The sequence below is a fragment of the Dasypus novemcinctus genome, chromosome 15 (assembly GCF_030445035.2).
Source record: "Dasypus novemcinctus isolate mDasNov1 chromosome 15, mDasNov1.1.hap2, whole genome shotgun sequence".
Classification (NCBI taxonomy): Eukaryota; Metazoa; Chordata; class Mammalia; order Cingulata; family Dasypodidae; genus Dasypus; species Dasypus novemcinctus.
The window spans coordinates 19,061,584-19,082,692 of record NC_080687.1 but is presented as its reverse complement, the minus strand read 5'-3'; the positions used below and the strand labels follow the sequence as shown (position 1 = coordinate 19,082,692).

The 21,109-nt window shown below is 45.1% G+C and overlaps 1 protein-coding gene across 4 annotated transcripts; it reads left to right on the top strand.

Moving 5' to 3' along the window:
- Window positions 1-2,704: 2,704 nt before the first annotated feature.
- Window positions 2,705-20,081, top strand: LOC139436524 (uncharacterized protein CXorf65 homolog). Of its 4 annotated transcripts, XR_011645802.1 has the most exons (8): window positions 2,705-6,183; window positions 7,057-9,039; window positions 11,870-11,956; window positions 12,353-12,469; window positions 12,876-12,950; window positions 13,628-13,893; window positions 15,842-15,920; window positions 18,716-18,804. XR_011645802.1 is itself a non-coding variant. In XM_071208199.1 (7 exons), exons 2-7 carry the CDS (start codon window positions 9,015-9,017, stop codon window positions 18,934-18,936), a joined length of 438 nt encoding a protein of 145 aa, XP_071064300.1. In that variant the 5' UTR covers window positions 3,742-6,183; window positions 7,057-9,014; the 3' UTR covers window positions 18,937-20,081. The 4 variants fall into 4 exon arrangements, 2 of the variants coding, with proteins under 2 accessions (XP_071064300.1, XP_071064301.1); XR_011645801.1 differs by having other exon boundaries at window positions 13,628-15,920; XM_071208199.1 differs by lacking the exons at window positions 13,628-13,893; window positions 15,842-15,920 and adding an exon at window positions 18,896-20,081 and having other exon boundaries at window positions 3,742-6,183; window positions 18,716-18,808.
- Window positions 20,082-21,109: the final 1,028 nt, after the last annotated feature.

Below are 21,109 nucleotides of genomic sequence, written 5' to 3'. Positions count from 1 at the left end.
ATGGGTCTTTTGTTGTTTTTTTTTTAAAGATTTTTTATTTATTTATTTCCCCCTTTCCCCTCCTCCTGTCCTGCTGTTTTTGCTGTCTGTATTGTCTTCTCATTTTCTCTCCTCTAGGATTCACTAGGATTTAATCCTGGAGACCTCTTATGGGGAGAGAGGTTCCCTATCACTTGTGCCACCTCAGTTCCTGGTTTATGCTGTGCTTCACCTTGACCCTCCCCTTGTCTCTCTTTTGATCAGAATGGGTCTTAATCCCATTACTGGAGTCCTATATAAGCAGAATGAAGTTCAGATACATAGAGAAGCCAAAGGAAGTGACCAGAAACTGGAAGTCAATGGAATCCAGAAGAGAAAGAAGGAAGCAGGAGAGGCTTTCATGTACATTGCCACGTGACAGGAAAGTCAAGGATAAGTATTGCTAACAGCCAGCCCAGAACACGACAATCTCCTGGGAGAAAGCATCGCCTTGATGACACCTTGATTTGGACTTCTCCTTGCCTCAAAACTGTAAGCCAAGAAATTCCCACTGTTTAAGTCAATCCATTGCATGTTATTTGTTTTTTAGCATCTAAAAAACTAAAACATGGTCCAAAAAGATACTTGGTATGATTTTAGAATTTTAAAATTTATTAAAATTTGATCTGTTGCCTAACGTGTTGTTTATCCTAGAAAATGTTCCATGTGTGCTTAAGAGGAATGTATATTCTACTGTCGTTGGGTGGAGATGCCCTTTAGGTTTAATTGGTTAATAGTGTTCAAGTCCTCTATTTCCTTTGTGGGGAACTACCGTTCAGGACAAGTGGGGACCACTGAGAGAATATGGGGTCTCCCACTTGCTTGACTGTTATGGAACTCCACGTGAGTACAGGGACAACCTGAAAACCCTGATGGAAGTAGACTGCATGCTGCAAGATCAGTTAACTAAAATAGGAAAAACATTCAGGCAGCAACTCTGTAAAAACCTTGCCACCTGGTTGGTGCACTTGTGGGAGAGTGTAGCTAATAGAATTGGTTTAACTACTGGAGAAGAGGAAAAACTTAATGTTCTCTGTTCTGTTTCCATGTTAATTCTAACTAGACCTGGATAGCCACATTAACAAAATTGGTGCTGTTAAAGTTTAGTAACTTTGAACTGGACAACTCTTAAAAAAAAATAGAAAAAAATGCTAGGAACTTTTGAAAGCCTATAATTAAAAATATATTACAAAACTGAAAGCCCATAATACTTGTGTCATCTGTGGAAGAGTTTAAGTGGGATGTTGTTTTGACAATGTTTTAAGTTTTAGTCACATTTTATTTTGATCAGAATTTTTATCAAGGTGCTTAAATGAATTTTCAGTTTTGAATCAATAGCTTACTCCTGAATTTATAGTCTAAGTGTACTCCTGAAGAGTAATTCAGCATATGCAACTATTAAATATCTATCTAAATTGCCTAATTATTGCCTAACTGCATTTACACTGCTCAAGGATTCCTAGCTGGTTGCTAGTTACTAATAAAAGTGTTTCCAAAAATGAGTTTGCATATTACAGGCAACACTGATTCCAGAGGAAATCTGAAAAGCAGTAAAAATCAGAGAAGTGAAATGATGGAAAGTGTGGAGACAGCCATATATAAGGAGTGAAGAAGTGTGGATCAAATTAGTGAGCTTTATGTTTCTGTTGGGGTGTCTTAACTTTTTGTGTTTGTCTGTTCAGTATATGTTTTTATACCTACAGATGATAATAGTAAATTAATGAATAAAAATTCTGAAAAGTGCTCTATTCAAACTGCTAAAAATTAAATGGGTGCTTATATAGGTAGATGAGTACTCCCGAAGCCCAAATTAGAAAAGCCAAACAGGATAAAAAGTCACATAAAAGGGAGTGGATGTGGCTTAGATGATGAGCACAAGCTTCCCACATACTAGGGAGGTCTGGGGTTCAATCCCCAGCCCCAGTACCTCAAAACAAAAAAAAAAAGTCACTTAAAATCTGAATAAAGAAACTGTTTAAAGGAAAGTAACCAAAAAGCTTATCCTGAATTCTCCCATAATCTTTTTAGCCTATCATGCTCCAGGGTCTGCTCCTATCCTTGTCTGAATTCCAATAAAACTGATTTCGGAAACTAAGGGATGGCCTGGGTATGGAAAGATAGGGGAGATGTAAGTTTAGCTAGAATTCTATCTACTAGCCCTGGAAATTAAAATAGGAACAGAGGGGATATGACAGAATAAACCTTGTTTTATATAGTCTGTCCTGTAGTTTCCCAATTAAATTTTAACAGCTTTTGAGATGACAGTATTAATCCAATGGCCAAATTTCAATAAGTAAAGAAAAAGCCCTTGAAAGCTATGGAAAGATTTTTCTAAATTATGATTAAACAAATTGAACAATTATAATATATTCCAGAACTTGGCATTCAGTATGCTTTTAAGGTTATTCACAATTTTAGAATTTTATTAAAGAAGAGGTTTTTAGCCTCTGTGGAAGAAAAAAAAGAACATCTCTTACATAAACTATAATTGTTTCAATTTTAGTTAGCTTGGATATAATCTCCCTAGGTTTATATGGATACTAATAAAATAAGGAAGTAATAAGTCTGTTAAATCTTGAAGATGATAAAAAATTGTAAGTTTTTGGCTAATGAGAGTATTACAAACCTCTTTTTAAAGGTTGTTTTTGCCTACATTGAATAGTTATTTTTTTTTTCCTTCACAGAACAGATTGAGGGATATGAGACTTAAACTGATATATAAAAAAGTAAAAGGTTGTGGAAGTGGATTCTAAGTCAAAGCTGACTAAAGTTTGATAAGTTTGTTTAAGGGAATGTGTTTTGTCCTAAGATAAGATGGTTGGTTTTCATAAAATAAAGGTGGAAATATGTAAGACAAGTTGTAGAAGGAAGAAATAACTAAAGGAATGTGTTTTGTAAAGGTGAAATTTGTCTTGAGATGGAGTAATTGTAGTCTAGGTGGTTATGGATGCTTATCAGAAGTTTGTAAAAGCGTTTTCTAAACTAAAAGATTGTAATATAAGTAACTGATTTTGAGAAATCATCATTAAGTAGAAATCTAGGAACTAATATTAATAACAAAAAGTAATTTATGGTTAATTATAAGAAGTTTGTAAAAGCATTGTCCAAAATCAAGTACTTAAATGGCTAACTCCAGGAAGCCATTATTAAATAGAAACCTAAATTGATATTGATAATTGGAAGTAACTTCACAACAGAAATCTGTTAGAGGCCACCTGAATCTACATATTAAGGTAGTGGTAAGGGAAGATAATCTTGATTCCATTAGGAATATTAGATTTTTATAAAATAATGGAGAAAGTAGTTTTTCCTATACTGCTAAAGTAAAATACCTGTTAATAATGTAATGATGGTAAAAGTGTAGAAGTAAAAAGTAAAGTACTAAAATAATTAAGTTCATTTAATGTTACAGATTGCACTGGAAGTATTTAGAAAGTGTATGAAAATTAAAAGAGATAGACTTCAGTATTGTCAAACTCTCTTGTGCATTCAAACCAGGCATTCAGTACACTGCATGGTGCCTCTCCATTTGAGTTATTGGCTAGCTTTGTCACTGATCCCTAATACAATAAAGGTATCTACCACATCTTTGGTTATGTTCCTGAAGTGGATGGAGAGTACACTGCAGTTTCAGACTCCTGCAGCCACCGGCAATGGCTCAGTATGGCCAGATTTACAATGGACATTGCCTTCAGACTGTCTCTATTTCATAGTGCTGAAAGGCACTATTAATCAGGCCAGTGAAACATTGGACCTTCCCTCCAAGGCCCAGTGGTGTTGTAGCATGCTGGCTGAAGGACATACCAAGTGGAGCAATAATTACCAGAGTGATGTGAGTAGAACTTAAGCACACACAATTGTCATTATGGCCTGCTCCCATGGAAAGACAACATGTATGGTATTGCAAACATGGAGCTTAGATCTATTAACTGCAGCTCAAAGAGGAACTTGTGCATTGATTAGTATAAGTACTATACCTAAATACCTGATGAATATAATAATATCTCTTCTATTCTAGATCATATGCAGAAGGATACTGAACATGTTAAAAGTCTTTGTAAACTTAATTCATTAATGTATGTGCCTATAATATATGTAGTTAATGTATGTGCCTATAAGATAAAAGAATGACTCTCTTAAGTAGTGTCTTTGTTTTGCTTGCCATGTGCTTATCTCATTGTTGCCTATATTATTTTTGTGAGTTTATGTCTAGGGCAGTGCTTCTCTTCATACATCTCCTAGCTGCCCTGGCATAACCACTGTTGTGGCAACTGGGGGTGGCAGTTTCCTAGACTGCAATTTGAAACTTACAAGGTCAAGCCCAAGTTTCGGGAAGATGTAGCTTCTGGAGGCACCTGGTCTTCTTCATTCCCATGGTCATGTATGTCATGGTTGGCCCCCTTTTTGGGGCTGCTTACCACCATTTTCTTTATCCTTTTAGTAGGATCATGTAGCTTCAAAATTCTAACTTAAGTTCATTTCTTCCAGAATCAATGCCTTCAAGAACAAGGTATTAGTCATGTGGGGATTTCATCCAGTTCTAACCAGGGTGCCCGACCACCTTCCCTCAACCTCAATAGAATAGCCAGAGAGTTTCACACCTCATCAGGCAGGCAGGAAACTTCTGCCCCTAATCAGCAGGAAGCAGCTACAGAAGAATAATCATCACCCTTCAGCTCCCCTGTAAGAAAAAGGGTGTGAACTCTCTGAGGTAGTAGTTGAGGTAGGATATTATAGGAAACAGGGAAGGTGGATGGTCAGAATAAATCCTGCCAAAGACTCTGGTCACAAGGTCCAGTTTGAAAGTCCAGGACTAAAAAGAAGTCCTGTATAACTCCAAACAGAAAATCTTCTGCATTGTTTCCCTGAAAACTGACAGGTGAAGGTAGAAAGGCAACCAATCAGGACAGTCAATAGCTGGGGCCCTGTATGTGTCTTTATGGACTCTCCTTATGCTTAAACTAGATTTTGAGGTCTTTAGAAAACTCAGAGAATTTAGAAGGGCAAATTGTATGGTATTGGATGCCTCCTCGTAGGACTCCCCTACCTGGTACTTTATTATCTACTAATGGAAATGCTGCTTGTATACTGTTATGCCAGCATGATCTGCCCCTTATTGTTCCCCATAAACATCTTTCTCTTCACCCATAGCTGAACATCTTTCTCTTCAGCCCTAGCCAATACCTTTCTACTGTGGGCTTTGGCAGTAACCCATTCCCACAATCGAACCCAATGTTGGGTTTGCACAGACTTACCATCCTCAGCTGTTACTGGCCTTCCTTGGACCATAACTCCTGCAAATTGAACAGTGTGAAACGCCTTGCTGGCATGGCAGAATATGACCCATCAACAAGTTTGGAACAGGACCTTCTCATTTAAGACTGAAATCCAGCTGCCATCTTTCAATGAGACTCGTAATTATATTTTTTCTCTTGTAAAAGAAATAATTCCAGGCCTTTATTAGGATATGCTGTATATAATGGTTTAGGAGGGTCTAATGTGTGACCACAGATGGCATCACCCCTGTCTGCGTGGAATGACAAGAGGGAATCTGTGATGTGGGACGGTTACCCCCTGAGTTGTATAATTTTATAATCATACCTAGATATAGAGTAAAGTGCACCCCCTGGTGGTTCTACCCATTAGCCATTTTTTGTGCCCCGTGGAACTGCAATTATTACTGAAAAACACATAATGGCTTCAGCTGTTGTCTTTTATACTGTTGCTGTGGCCTGTGTGTATAATGCTTGCCCTATGGTCAATGTAAGCTGCTCTGCAGGGATGGATTTTGGGGACCCAGGGCCCCCTAAGACCTCAGCACATAGCCATCTGTGTAACCTAGGCATAAGTTAAAAGTTAACAACCCTCCCCAGAGGGGAGAGAATGCATAGATGGTATCATAACTATAATCTTCCCAATGCAGTAAACATTCTTGATAAATGTCCTTCCTACGAACGCAGTGAGAACTTCATTACACCCTTTGCGTATGCTTCACGTGACCCTAACAGGAACTTTGTTCTCATACCCTGTAGAATGTCCTTGTTATCACCCCTATGGAATGTCCTTGTTCTGAGACCCCTTATATCACCCCTCATTTTTCCTGTCTCTTTGCAGAGTGCTAACTTCATCCATTCTTTGGCCACTATCAAAGATTCTCTCCTATCTGTAAGTCCCAATAAAACTTATGCCTAATTCTTCATCCTCATTATTTTTCTTTTTCTCGCACTGGATAAATTGAATTGTTTTCTTTAAGTTCATTGATCCTTTCTTCTGCCTGTTCATTCTGTTGATTACACTTCACTTACTGTAATTTACAGCTCCAAAATTTGGTTCCTTTATTATAATTTCCATCTCTTTGTTTTGTTAAAAAAAATGTCCCTATTTTCCTTTATTTCTTTGTATGTGGATTCCTGTAGCTCATTGAACATTTTTAAGACAGTTGGTTTAAAGTCTTTGACTAATTGTGCCAATACAGGAGTTTCCTCTGGGGTAGTTTCTGGCAAATTCTTTTTTGTCCTGTGAATAGGCCACACTTTCCTATTTCTTTGCATGATTTGTAAATTTTTGTTTAACACTGGGTGTTCTGAGTATTATCTTGTTATAACTCTGGAAATCGAGTTCTCCCACCCCTTTAGAAAGCATGTAGATTAAACCTGTCTCACAGAACAGTGGAAAATATGAACCACACACTTCTAAACACAGTGCTTGACAGATAAACCTCAGCTTCTGCAGAAATGCACTTCATTCAGTAAAACAAAGGGCTAAAACAGTACTAACAAAAGAATAAATAGCATGAACTATACAGTTTGAAGCAGAGTATATCACAAAACAAATAATCCAGTGTTAGTTCTGAGTCCAGGCTCCACCTGGGCCCTCCTCCCAGCAAGAGCAGGCTGCACCTAAACCTCACATCCTTTACTTTGAGTGCAGAATCCACCATGGTCTTCCTACCCAGTTAAGTACAGACTCTACCTGGGCCATCCTCCCCATCCAAGGAGAATGCCAGCTCCACCTGGACCCTCTTTCCTGTGCATGCAGGTGCTCCTGATTCCTCCTATTAATGATGACAGACACCCTGCACCTTCCTTCTTATGAGTTCAGGCTGCACCTGAGGCCTCATCGCCTTTCGGATGAGTTCAGGGTCCACCTGTGAGTCCCACGACCCACAAGTAGGGAATCCTAGGCCCACCTCCCCTTTCATGTGAGTATGGGCTCCTTCTGGCCTTCCTACCCATGAGTGCAGGCTCCACCTGGACCTTCTCCCCTGTGACTGCCAGCTGCATCTGGGCTCTCGTCTCTCTGGTGAGTTCAGGATCCAATGGGCCCCCTTTCCCATGAGTGGAGGCTCCCATATACCTCTCCCAGCTACATTAGTGCAGACTCTCTCTTGGCTTGGTCCTTCTCCCCATTTTTAGTGAGTGCAGCTCAACTTGGGCCCTCCCCCTGGTGGGGAAGTTTCTACTGAGAACTCATCCTTTTCCCCAGGGAGTAACCCTACTCCCCATTTCCAATGAGTGCAGGCTCCACCTGGGCCCTTGTCCCCACAGTGATTGCAGGATCCCCCTTGGCTCTCTGCCCCATGCCTGCACACTTCCTCTGGGACCTCCTCCCAATGAGGAGTTTCTACTAAGTCCCTCCCACTTGTGAGTGCAGGCTCTACCTGGGCCCACCCTCCTGTGAGTGCAGGCAGCACTGGTCAATCTCCCCAATGAGTACTACTCCCTCCATGCTCTGTTCTCCTTCCTCTTGGTGCAAGCGCTTCACCATGTAGGTGCAGGAGCCACCTGAGCCTTCCTTCCCAAGGGAGCAGGGTCCCCCGAGGCCGTCCTTCCTGTGTATGTAGGCTTCACTAGGACCGTCATCCCAGGCTCCACCTGGGCCCTCCTCCCACCTGAGTCCAGCTCCACCTGAACCCCTTACCCCATCCCAGTGAATGGAAGCTCTAGTACACTCACAGGGCTAAAATGGGAAATTCTGAGTCATATATATATATTACTACAATAAAAAGTTTAAAAAAGAAAAGCCATACAGGATCAAGAGCTAGCTGGTGACAAGAAAAGAATGAAGATAGGAATGGACAGAGGTGCTCAGAGTGAGAGGGAGTGAGCACTGGGGCTGGAGCTCTTAGGGAAACCACAAGGGGCTGAGACCTGATCCGAGCCCTCAAGGATGGGTAAAATGTAGATAGCTGGAAAGGGGCAGGGAGAAGAGAGATCATTACAGGCTAGTTAGGTGACTGGAAACAGAATGAGAGAGAAGCTAGAGAATGAGAGAGAACAACGTACAAGGAATTGGTGCAAAGGAAATAGGGTGGAACCAAATTAGGAAGAGGAAGCCAAAGAGGAAGTAGGGGGTGGAAAAAGTATCCCCATGCACTAGTTCCTCAGCCAGCTCACCTGTCACTCCCTCTCACCCCAGGTGATCCTGCCCCCTCCGTGTTGCACAGGTGGAGTTCCTTGGCCTGGTGCCACTGTGGTCGTTGCTGAGGTGACCAGCCCAAGCAACAGAGTTGTGTCCAGCCTCTGCCAGTGTGGAGAGAGGAGTGCAGCCTCACAACTCCAGGATCAAGCCACAACCGGACTGTCCTGCAGCTCGATTGGGCACTGGCAGGACCCCTGGGGTACAGTGCTCCAGGCCGGGAGCCCCAAGCATCCTAAGCGAATATTGATTCAGGGCCTGGAAGAGCAGGCAGCTGCCCCCACCCTGCTGCCCGCTGGGCCTGTGGTGTGAAGAGCCCGCCCACAGCCTGCTCCTTCTCAAGCACCCCCTGAGGGAGAACTCTGGGCCCCTGGCCTTCTCCTTGCCTGGGGCTGTAAAGTCTCTTCAGTCTGTGGGATTCTACAGTTCAGAATTCCGGGCCACTGAGGGAAGGACGAGCTACGACCCAGGGTTCCAAGTGCCCAGACCAAGTCCTCCCTGCCGGACGTGAGTGAGAGGAGGTGACCAACGGACCTCCAGCTGGTGTTGCTCTTCTGGCTGATAGAACCCTCTCAGAAATGTTTATCACGGTTCTCTACGGAGGTGAGTGACCCTGTCCCTCTTAGTAGCAGCAAGTACCTGGGCCAATGACAGAAAACAGACCCTTCCAGGTTATTAAAAAAAAAAAAATCTACCCATGACACTGTCTACTCCCTGTCCCCTTGCCTCTAAGCAGTTCTTCATTTGTTCAAATTGTTCTTTAGTCTCCTCTGGGATTGACATTGCTGACCCAGACTTGACCTACAAATTCCTTCCCCTCACACCACCATCAAAATGCCTATTGCCCAGATCGTGCAGTCACAGGAGTGAGTGGGGAGGTGAGAGGGGCCTGTCCCTGGAGACTTTGTAGGCGAGGCCTGGGTCCTGGTGGCCACGTTTCTATGGGAAGAGTCCTACCCACAAGGTTTCCAGATCAGCCTGGAAAGAGCCCACGTGCTAGTGTGCCCACTGGGGGAGCTGGTCTTGTCAGGGATGGCCCCAGGCCAGCTCTGTAGGCCATAAGCCAAAACCCATCAGAATGGACAGAAACTTAGCAATTGTGGCATCCAACCCTATTTTAATAGACAGGGTCCTAGAATGGGAAGTGTCTTGTCCAGGCTTCCATAACTACTCCATGCTGGGCCCAGGCTAGACCCCGGCCCCTGGTTCACTACCCAGTGCAGGTGACCACAGGGGCCTGGCTCAGAGGCCCTCACACCATGCTAGGCTGCCCTCTGGGCCCTGGCCTCCTCTGCGTCTCCCAATTCCACTGCCTTCTCTTCTAGGAGGCGTTCCTACCCACCTCACCTTCTGTCCTGCTGTGCCCTTAGACCCACATCAGTGTGTCTGTAGCCCTTCAAGCAGTTAGACCAGTTTCAGGCTGGAGTTCCTGGACCACTGCTCCCTGGCCTTGTCCTGGCCTGGCCCAGGCAGAAGGCCCTGTTTCTGACTGCTGCTTCCTAGCATTTTGGAGCAGTGGAGCTGATAGTGGAGAATCCCAGGGCCAAGCCCCCCAATTCTGTCTGGTCAGCTAGCCTGGGGTCCAGTGATAAGCCCTGAGCCTCTGTCTTAGTCTACCAAGGCTGCTATAATAAATACCACAATATACAACAGGAATCAATATTGTCTCACAGTTTGGGAGATTAGAAGTCCAAAATCAAGGTGTCTGCAGGATCCAGCTTTCTCTGATGTCAGTAGCATTCTGGAGGTGGCTTGCCAGTGAGCCATAACTCAGTCTCTACTTCCATCACATGGCCATCTGTCTCCCCATCTGTTTCCTCCTCTCCTACGTCCAATTTCCTCTGCTTATAAAGAACTCCAGTCATATTGGATTAAGGTCCACCAGGATTCAGTTTGGCAGCACCTTAACATCTACAAGGATGTTTGGATATACTCATAGTGGCAACAATTAAAAACCACAGTAGGGGGGGTACTGGGTTCCTGGCCAGTGGTGCTCTGTCGTGGTCCCTAGGGGAGCAGCGACAGTCTCCCAGCTACAGTGGTGGGGACCGGGAGGGAGTGAGGGTTCAACAGTGAGCCCCTGATACTAATGACTATGCTTGTGAGCTGATAAACCCAAAATAATAACAAGGCCTAGAGCAACTTTGTGCCTGGGAATTTCCTTCTGTCAGCCTTCATGTTACTCAAATGTGGCCAGTCTCGAAGCCAAACTCAGCATGTAAATGCAATGCCTTCCCCCCAGCGTGGGACATGACACCCGGGGATGAGCCTCCCTGGCAACGAGGGACCACTATCAACTACCAACTGATGATGCAACTGGAAAATGACCTTATACGGAAGGTTCAATGCGGATCAGCAGAATATCCATGTCTACATAAAATACCATGACTTTAAAATGCTGTTTGACCTAAAGTAAGGGGGAAATGGAAAGGAGAAATGAGTTTATATGGCTACGAGTTTCTAAAAAAGAGTCTGGAGGCTGGCAGAAGGTTTGCCCTCATGCACAACTGAGCAGAGTCAGAGAGACAGATAAAGCAGATACAACCCCCAGATATTGGTTCCTTTGAGGGCTAAAGAGACCCATGGGAGTTATGGTCATGGCCGATGGGGTTAACTACCAGGGCAGATGGCCCCTCTTTGGAAATGGTGTTTATGTGTGATGAATCTGGACTCAGATGGGATCTCCCTTCATAAGACTTTCATGCTAATGTGCTGGAGGTGCAGTTAATGTTGGGGTTTAAGATATATTTAGGGGATTTGAATCTCTGGACTGACAATGTGATAGCCAGATCCTGAGCCTCAACAGACTCCAGCACCTACAATCTGATTTATTGGACTTACCACACTCAGCTAAGATGGAGGTGAAGAAGGACAACCACCACACCATGGAGCCTAGAGTGATTACAACTGAAAATGGGAGGATTGCATCCAGCATCCAGGTGGAATCTGAGCCTCCTCTTGACATAAAGGTGCAATGGACACAACCAATCCAGTGTCCACATAGAAGAGGTGGCATTGGATTGGGAAAAGTGGACATAATGGACAAAGGGTATGGGGAAAGGCAGGAAGAGATGAGAGGTGGAGGCGTCTTCGGGACATGGAGCTGCCCTGGATGGTGCTTCAGAGGTAATCACCGGACATTGTAAATCCTCACAGGGCCTACATGATGGAATAGAGGAGAGTATGGGCCATGATGTGAACCAATGTATATGAGGTGCAGAGGTGCCCAAAGATGTACTTACCAAATCCAATGGATGTGTCATGATGATGGGAACGAGTGTTGTTGGGGGGGGGGGAGAGGGGGGGTGGGGGGGAAAAAAAAAAAAAAAAAAAAAACATCTACAAGGTACACATCCAAAGACTGGGAGTTAGGACTTGAACACATCTTTGTGGGGGGCAAGATTCGATCCATAACAGCCTCTCCCACCCACAGCCCAGGAGAAGGCCCTCTTCAACCCTCACTGCAGAGTGGAGGCACTGCTGGACAGTGTCAGGCGCCGCTGTGGCTGCAGGCCGGGAGGTAAGCAAGGCCTGCTCCCACGGGGCTTGCCTTCCTGTCGTCTGCCTCAATGCCCCTAGCCAGACTAACCTCAGAAGAGCTGGGGGCCCAGGCTGAGCAAAAAAGCACGGGCCCTGACCAGAGAGAAAGTCCAAGGCCCCGCTGAGGTGGAGATGTCATTTCCCTCATCAGCACCCCATCTCTGTACCCCTGCCAAGTATGGCCAAGCCTGCCCAGCTCGAAGGCCTCTCTTGCAGAACTTGAGTCTGGATGCACTCCACCAGGGTTCAGTGTTGGGTAACCCTGGGGGTCTGCCGAGGTGCCCTGAGATGATAGCTCAGTCATGAGGAGGTGCAAGCCCCAGGTCCCTGCAAGTTGTGTCTCCTTATCCCTAACGCTTCCTTCTGTTGGTTGCAGAGAAGATGGAGCTGGCTGACCAGAGTGGCCGGGTGCAGAACCTGAGCCAGCACCCCGGGATCTATGCCTCTGAGCTGCTGCACCCCAGGGAGACCTACATTCCTCTCATCCTGCCTCGTAGGTGCCACCCCAGCAGCATCCCTACCCAGCCATCATGGGGGATGGGTTTGGGGAGGCATCCTGGGTCATCCTTAAATCCCAAGCACCAGCACCAGAAGCAAGACCAAAGGAGACCCTCTCCCACTCCCCTAACCCTGAGAAGGCCCGCACCCAACTGCCATGACAAGGGAGCTGCTGTCCCATCCTGGTCTGTTTGGGAGGGAAAGCCCACGCCCCGGTAAGGCAGCCCAGAGGCTCATCCATGTCTCCCAATCTCTGGACCACTGCCTGGCCTGGATTACACGCATTTCCAAGATGCCTGACTCCCTGGGATTGGTCCTCCACTGTGGTCCTGTCCCCAAAAACTGTTAATTAAGAGTGAGCTAGAGGCTGAGTGAGTGAATGAAGGCCTTTGTCCCAGCAGAACTTGAGTGCTCCTCAGAGCAGATGTTCATGCCCCTCGTGAAGGATGATGGAGCTATTGACCCTAAATCCCTGGGTAAGGTAAAACCCTGAGCATCCCAGGTAGTTGGATAAATAAGTGGGAAAAAGCTGTGATTCCTCAGCCTAGAGAAGAGCTTGATAAGTGGGTACTTATGGGTATTCCCAGGAAGTAGATGGCAGCAGGAGGGTTTCATTTCTTTGGTAGGAGGGATTTCCTGATGGTGGTGGCTGTAAACCTTGGGGGTGGGAGGCAATTACTGAAGCCCTTCTACATCACAGATGGCTCGGTGCCCTGGATGGCGAGGGTACAAATGCACAGGGGTAGCTGTGAAGGCTTTGTCTGTTTCTCAGCAAGTACAAGGTTAGAAGATCCCTTCCTGTCTCTTGGACAACTTCCCTGTCAGTATCTTTCAGGAGATGATTAATCCCAAGTCTGGAAAAAAAAAAATTAATCCTCATACCATAACACTGGAGTACATCAAGAAACCTGTAAGAGTAAGTTCAAAAGCTCAGGTAGCATTGCAGGCAGGCGGTCGCTGGGACAGCTTTCCCTCCCCTCCTGTGGAACCCAGGGGGCTGCAAGCACGAGTTGTGCAGAGGAAGGAACGGCTGATGACCCAGGGGGAGGAAAAGCTCCCAATGTTAGGATTCACGTGTGTCCCACAGAGTAAGTCTGCATACAGTAGTTCCTCAATCCATGTGGGACCATTCATTCATCCACACCTTTTTAAGAGTCTCCTGTGTGCCGAGAACAAATACTGAGGCTGGGGATGGAGTGCCGCGCAAGGCAGAGGAAGTCCCTGCTCTCGTGGAGGTCACATTCCAGCAGATGGAGAGGCAGGTGAAGCAAGCGGGCAAGTCCAGCTGCTGAGCAGTGAGAGCCTCAGAGAGTGACCAAGGGCAGTGGCTGCAGGGGTGGCCAGATGCGGCCTCTCTGAGGAGGATCTATTGAAAAGGAAACTTGGCGTGAGAAAGAGCACCAAGGACAAAGGCCCAAGGTAGGAAACCGGGTGGGCTGCAGGAACTGCCCACGGCAAGTGGACTTGGAACCCCTGAAGCCAGGAGGAGCCCGATGCAGAGGAGGTCAGAGCTGGAAGCAGGGCCGGGGCTCCCCAAACTTACCGTGCATGAGGACCACCCAGGGATGGTGTGAAGATGCAGGTGGTGATCCAGCCGGGCAGAGCAACCCGGGGGGCTCAGGTGTTGCTCAGGACCCTAGTAAGGAAATTGGCTTTTGTTTCAAGAACAACAAAAAGCTATTGAAGGGTTTAGCCAAGAGAACAACACAGTCTGGTGATCCAGCAAGTTTGGGAGGGTCAGGGGGCCATGAATTCTTTGTATCTGAGTCTCAGCTGCCTGTGAGACATTCAAAGCCAATATTGTTCCTATGGCTGGGGGTGAGGGGTGACATTGAAGCTGGTGTGTGAGAACCTGGAAGGCGTCCCCCCATCCTTGAATCCACCCAGCCCCCAGCAGCGAGTTGCTCCCATTCCCCACAAATGAGTACGTTTTTTCTCTCTCTCTCTCCTTGCCCTCTCCTGCCCTGTCGTCTGCTCTCTGTGTCCATTCACTGTGTGTTCTTCTGTCCACTTGCATTCTTTTCAGCGGCACCAGGAATCTGTGTCTCTTTTTGTTGCGTCATCTTGCTGCGTCTGTTCTCTGTGTGTGCAGCGCCAATCCTGGGCAGGCTGTGCTTTTCTTTGTGCAGGGCGGCTCTCCTTGTGAGGACACCCCTGTGTGGCACGGCACTCCTTGCGTACATCAGCACTGCACGTGGGCCAGCTCGCCACATGGGTCAGGAGGCCCATGTGGTAGGCGGATGCTCTATCAGTTGAGCCAAATCCACTTCCCGTACTTTCTAAACACCAAGGCCTGGATGGGAAGTGAATGTAGCTCAAGTGGTTGAGCACCTGCTTTCCAGGTACAAGGTCCAGGGCTCTATCTCCAGTACCTCTTAAAAAATAAATAAATAAATTCCAAGGCCTGGGCCAAAAGCTCCAAGTACATGATCTCGTTTAATTAATCCCCACGAGCCTCGGATTTGTAAGGTGGCACCATTCTCACTTTCAAGTGAGGACACCAAGGGTGGAGGACCAGTGACCTGCTCAGTCAGCATCAGGTGTTTTCTAAGCCGGCTCTGTCATCAAGGCTCAGGCTCTTCACCCCCACGGGAGACAGGCGCCTAACTAGACTCTCGTGACTCTTCTTAGATTTACACATTGTTATTAATAGTAACAGCTCAGCACATACCAATACCGGGAAAAGACCAAATTAAAAAATATCCAAATGCCAAGATAATAAAATACTAAGAGAAAACACCAAATTTTCTTAAAATGAAAAAGAATTCATAATAAAATACTAAATAAAGGGGAAGTGGACTTGGCCCAATAGATAGGGTGTCTGTCTACCACATGGGAGGTCCAAGGTTCAAACCCAGGGCCTCCTTGACCCGTGTGGAGCTGGCCCATGTGCAGTGCTGTGCGCACAAGGAGTGCCCTGCCATGCAGGGGTGTCCCCCGCGTAGGGGAGCCCCATGCGCAAGGAGTGCGCCCTGTAAGGAGAGCTGCCCAGCGTGAAAGAAAGTGCAGCCTGCCCAGGAATGGCGCCGCACACACACACAGAGCTGACATAGCAAGATGACGCAACAAAATGAAGCACAGATTCCTGGTGCTGCTGATAAGGATAGAAGTGGTCACAGAAGAACACACAGTGAATGGACACAGAGAGCAGACACCTGGGGGTGGTGTGGGGGGAGGGGAGAAAAATAAATAAAAATAAATCTTAAAAAACTAAGTAAAGGAGAGGCCAGGTCATTGGTACCCAATCGTTCCTTAGGAACCTAGGGTTTTCCCTTTGGCAGTGTTTCAAGGGCTGCAAGGGTTTGGGTTGGTATTCACATCTTACGTATAATTTTTTCTTTTTTTTTACTATTTCTAAAACTGGAAGTTAAGAAATACATTCAAGAATACAATCGTCAACATATTAAAGTATTCGTGCTCACCAATGTTTTAACTTCAACTGCTGGGTTAGTATGATTTTATGTAGACCCCAAAATAAATTTCCTGTCCTCTCTGTTTAATTTCAAAAGTAGCCTGAAATGGCAGAGTAAAACATTTTTTTAAACTTTTGTCATTTTTAATGGTTAATCTACTTGGGCCCAATTTTTTCTGAATAATGTGCTAAAAAAAATTATAACTGGGATAATGGCATGGATATGTGGCAGCAAACGCCATGCATCCCTCCCATTAAAAAAATTTTTGTATTTGTCAGAAGAGCCTCATTGTTCTCATCGATGACTTTATAAGTTACCTTAATGTATTGGAGCCTGTCAAATAATGGGGCCTTTTTCCTATTTCCCATACCATGTTTCCTCGTAAGATTGTTTGAAGGTAACATCCGTCCCTTTGAAAGAAGAGAGCCTCAGTTCTGTGACGACTCAGCTGTCAAGATGGAATGTACAGGCTCTGAGCTCTGCCCTGCAGAGGGGACCTAGTCCTCTTCCTCCCAGGAGAGCCCTGTGTCTCTGCCAGTTCAGCGGGGCGCTCCCCTTGCCCAGCAGGCAGCGGCTCTAAGGAAAACGTCCCAGCGTTTCCGGGTTGGGAGGCGCCCCACACCGCCCGGTGCCGTCTCTAGCACAGGAGGACGACAGTGGCTAGAACTCAGCCAGTTGCCCAGACCCGTGCCCGGCCAGTTCCCGCCCTGCACTCCTTCCGTGGTGACAGTGCCCGCAGGGAGGGAGCTGCCGCATCTCTGCCCTGAGCAGCCCAGAACCGTTCCCACTCCCCAGCCAGACCCCCTTCGGCTCCATGACTTCCTGGGAAGCAAGTGCAGTCTATGGACTATAAACCCTCCGCCCAAAGGAGCCTTTCTGGCATTCCATTTCCTCTTTGGAAACGTGAGGCTATCTCAGGGCTGTTTTGCAGACTACATGAGTAAATGTATATAAAATCCTTGGAAGCGCTTTGACACCTGGTAAGTGCTTCATAAGTGTTCCCTGTGAAAACATGATTTTTACTATCGTTACATATTTCAGTCGAGACGGGATTAGTAACTGAAACATTTCGTCCACAGCCCACTTAAGACAGAAGAGCCCCGCCCCCCGCAGAAAGCCTACCTCTCCATTCCCACCCTTCCACATGAAAAATGAGGAAGTGGTATTTGGTTTTTACCGAGTGTCTCAAGTCTATTATCGGCCCACGCTATAAATCCCTGGCATGTTTCTAAGCATTAAGTGCTACGGGAAATCAGGGTTCCAGACTCCTTGAGGCCAGGGCGGAAGGGGGTGGGGGGTGGGGGTGGGGGACCGAGGGTGGGAGGCAGGGCTGGCCAGGGGTGCAGCTCACACAAGTTCTTTTTTTTTTCTTTTTTTAAAATTTTTTTTTATTTAGCTGCCTTTTTCTTTTTTCTTTTTTCTTTTTTAAAGATATATAGATCAAGGCCCAGGACTCTACACTGCCCCTCTGGCCTACAGATAACTTCAATTTCAGATCTTTTTTTTTCCCTCAAAGATACAGGATTGATGAATAGAAAGATTTTGGCGCATAAAAATAAATCTCCTTCAGATAAAATTCTGTATGAAAAGTAGAGAAATAGGATTTCAAGGGGAAAAAAGGAATCATGTAAAATGTGATTGTTAAACACAAGCTTGTCTGTGTGGTTTTAAACAGATAATGGTGAGCACCATATCCTTCCGGCATTTTTATTTTGTTGGCTACATTTAAAAGACAGAGATAAAAGCTCTGCTTTAAAATGTTGATTTTTCCAAGACACCATATTCATTTCCTAAGGCTGCCATACCATCCAGCAACCTGATTGGCTCAGAGGGGACAGAAATTTCCTCTCTCACAGTTCTGGAAGTCGGAAGTATGAATTCAAGGAGCCCACAGGGCCATGCTGCCCCAGAGGCTTTGAGTAGGAGTCCCCCCTTGCCTCTTCCAGCTTCTGTTGGCCCCAGACATTCCTTGGCTTGGAGCCGCATCACATGACCACGTTCTCCCCTGAATCTCTGTGTCTCCAAATCTCCCTCTCTTTATATGGACACCAGACATTGGATTTAGGATCAACCTAAATCCAGAATTTTTCACTCCAAGATCCTCGATCTTTTTGGGGGGATACAGTTCAACTCAGTCCAACACCAAAAGTCATATCCATTGCAATTATTTAAATCTATGACTAAAAAAGGTTAGATGTCAACTTAAATGGGTGCATCATTAGGGGCTACAGTTTGGCAAAAGTCTGGTAACATCATTCTAGATTAAGGGTGCAGGAGAACATGTTCTACTTCCCAGGCCTGCTTCTCAGTCCTGAACGATCCTGGTACCAGAAACTGGAACCCAAGAGCCCAAAACAGCCAGCCCCGTGAACTGAAGCCTTGACCAGCCAAAGGGACAGGAAGCCCATCTGTCCAAAGGAAACAGTAAAAGTGCCTAGAGCAAAGTGGACTGATGGTCGGTGCCACTGCAACAGGAAACCATCCTTCACGTCACTCCTGGGGTTTGCAGATATTTCCCTTAGCTTGATTCTATTGTCTATCCACACACTGAACAAAATAGCCCTTGTCTTCTAACAGGGGTTGTGAAAGGATTTTAACCTATCGCCACTTCTCCATCTACCTGGGGTGTAATAAGAATGCTGAGTTTGCTTGGGCTCTGATCCCTCCTGCAAAAGGGTATGTGGTTAAGGATACTTGTACACAGATTTTCAGAAGCCCGTTTAGCAAGCTGTAAATGCAAGAAGAGGGAAACAACAGTTTTCTCTGAATGGAATATTTGTATTCTTAGCCGTTTCTAAATAACTACTGCTCCCAACTCTCACCTGCAGTTAAACTGGTGGTTCCCAGACACCCTGGGAGTCCATGGACAAGGCAGAAATCTGGAAAGATCAAGAAAAAGGCTCGAGGATCAGCAGGTGCAGGTAAGGTTGGGCTTTCTCCTGCATTATCCCTTCCTGGGCCTGGTAGCAACCTCTTATTGACACTACACTGTTTCTGCTTCTGTGCAGATAACCTTGAGTCCCTAGAGGGAGTAAAAGAATTAGAGTGAAGCTGGCTCCAAGCTCCAAGCTGAGAATGAGAAGACGCACTTGGGCAAAGCTTTTTTTTTTCCTTTCAGTTGACAGAAATGAATTTACACAATTTAGAATAAATAACACATGCAAACATATTCACAGCCCAAAGCATGCATGCATGCAGTCAAACATCCATTATCTGTAGTGGAGTACCTCCTGATTAGTTATATAACATCTTTAACTTGAAAATTATATTCACATTTTATTGTACAATATTATTCTCTACCTAAACTTCTTTACACAGAATAAAAATGTCTTCTTTTCAAAAATTTAATCATTTGCATCTTATTGTATTTTTCTGTTTCTTCTCAGTATCCATGTATATATATTAAATATTGTCATCAGTATGTGCATATCTTGTGTTCTGCTTTTTGCCCCTCATCTTATTTTACTATAATAACCTTTCCCCAAATTGGATTAGGAAAATGTTAGTTTTCACTTTTTAAATTCTATATGGTATTTGGTTGTAGTGATGTATGATAACTACTCATCATTTTCTACTTGATTTTGCTAGTATTTTATTTCTGTGCATAGTGCCACAATGAATACTTCTATGAAGATTAGATTATCTATTATCTTATTGTAATATATTTTCCCAAAGTAGCATTATTAGGCCAAAAGTTTTGAGTAATGTTTTTGATTTAGTTACATTATCAGGCTGCTTTCCAAAATCATTATGCCTAATAATGTCTGATCCTTGAGCCTAGATGATATCCCCACCCCTAAGAACAAGCCAAGATGATTCTGCAGACAAGCCACAGTCCCCAAGCAGCCTCAGCCTGCTGCGCCCCCTCCCTTCTGGAAACTACCTCCAAACCACTTAACAGACCCTTCACGTGAGCACAGTGTATTCTAGTTTTATGGATCTTCCTGACCTAGCTCTTTGATGAGAGAAGCAAATAAAATTGATAAAGTGGGGTAGCAACTGTGGCTCAATTAGTTGGGCTCCCGTCTACCATATGAGAGGCCCTGGGTTCACGTCCCGGGGCCTGCTTGTGAAGGCAAGTTGGCCCGTGCCCGCGTCCACGATATGGAGATCTCACGCAGCAAGATGACGCAACAAAGGGAGACAAGCAGACGCAGAAAAAAAAACTGTGCAGCAAATGGACACAGAGAACAGACAGCAAAACAAGCTGTGGGGGGGGGGGGGTCTGTTAAATAAATAAATCTTAAAATTTTTTTGGATAAAGTGTCTATTCAGTGGCATGTACCCACAAACCCTACAAGGAAATAATTTTATCTGCATTTCTGACAGTGAAAACACTGAAGGTTATGGAGATTTAATAACCTGCCACAGGCCACAGGATTGGGTAGGAATCTGGACTCGTGTATCCATTCAAACACGCTGTTACACACTTCTTTGTGTCCTTATCACCCTACAAAGGCTTGGACAGATGATGATGACTATGGTGATGAAGAAGAGGACAATGACTAGGAAAAGAGGGAAGAGAAGTGTTGATATATGTGATATCAAAGGCACTCTGTAAGTGTAGAGGCAGAGTGACGTGTTTCCAAATTACAAGTTGCTAATTATTGCATTTATTTGCCATGGCCCTTAGAGTCATGTTCTGACATCCACCTCATCCCTGAGGCCACAAGAAAGGGGAGAAATGTGTGAAATATGTGATTTTCTGAGCTGCCCTGAGGAATCTCTCTAAAAGTAGAGGCTGGCATAAATTACTTGTGGATTTCTCAAATGCTCTTTTTAATATTTTTAAAGCAGCTGAAAACATCATGTCATGTTCCTATGAAAGACTATATGAATCTTTACTGTTCTATATTGACATAAGTTTTAAAACTGGAGTTCAGTGATACTTATGACATAAAGGCCATGAATGAAAGCAGTCACTGGGGCCTCCCTCTGGGACACCCCCCTCATGACCATTTATCAAAGGCCATAGATGCTATACTGCAGGTGCTATTCAAGCTGTTCATGAAAAGCTTAACAGGTACAGAGACTCTGTAGAGGAAAAGTAGGAAGTGAAGACGTTATAGAAAAGTAAGTTGCTTAGGGGAGTTACTAGGGGATGAAAATCCCCAAACAGAGATGGCCAGCCTTGGAAAAATATCTCAGAAATAGTGACCTAAAAAACTCTGGATCCTTTTTCACATTAACATCCAAACTCTATCTTTCAGAACAAGGAGAAT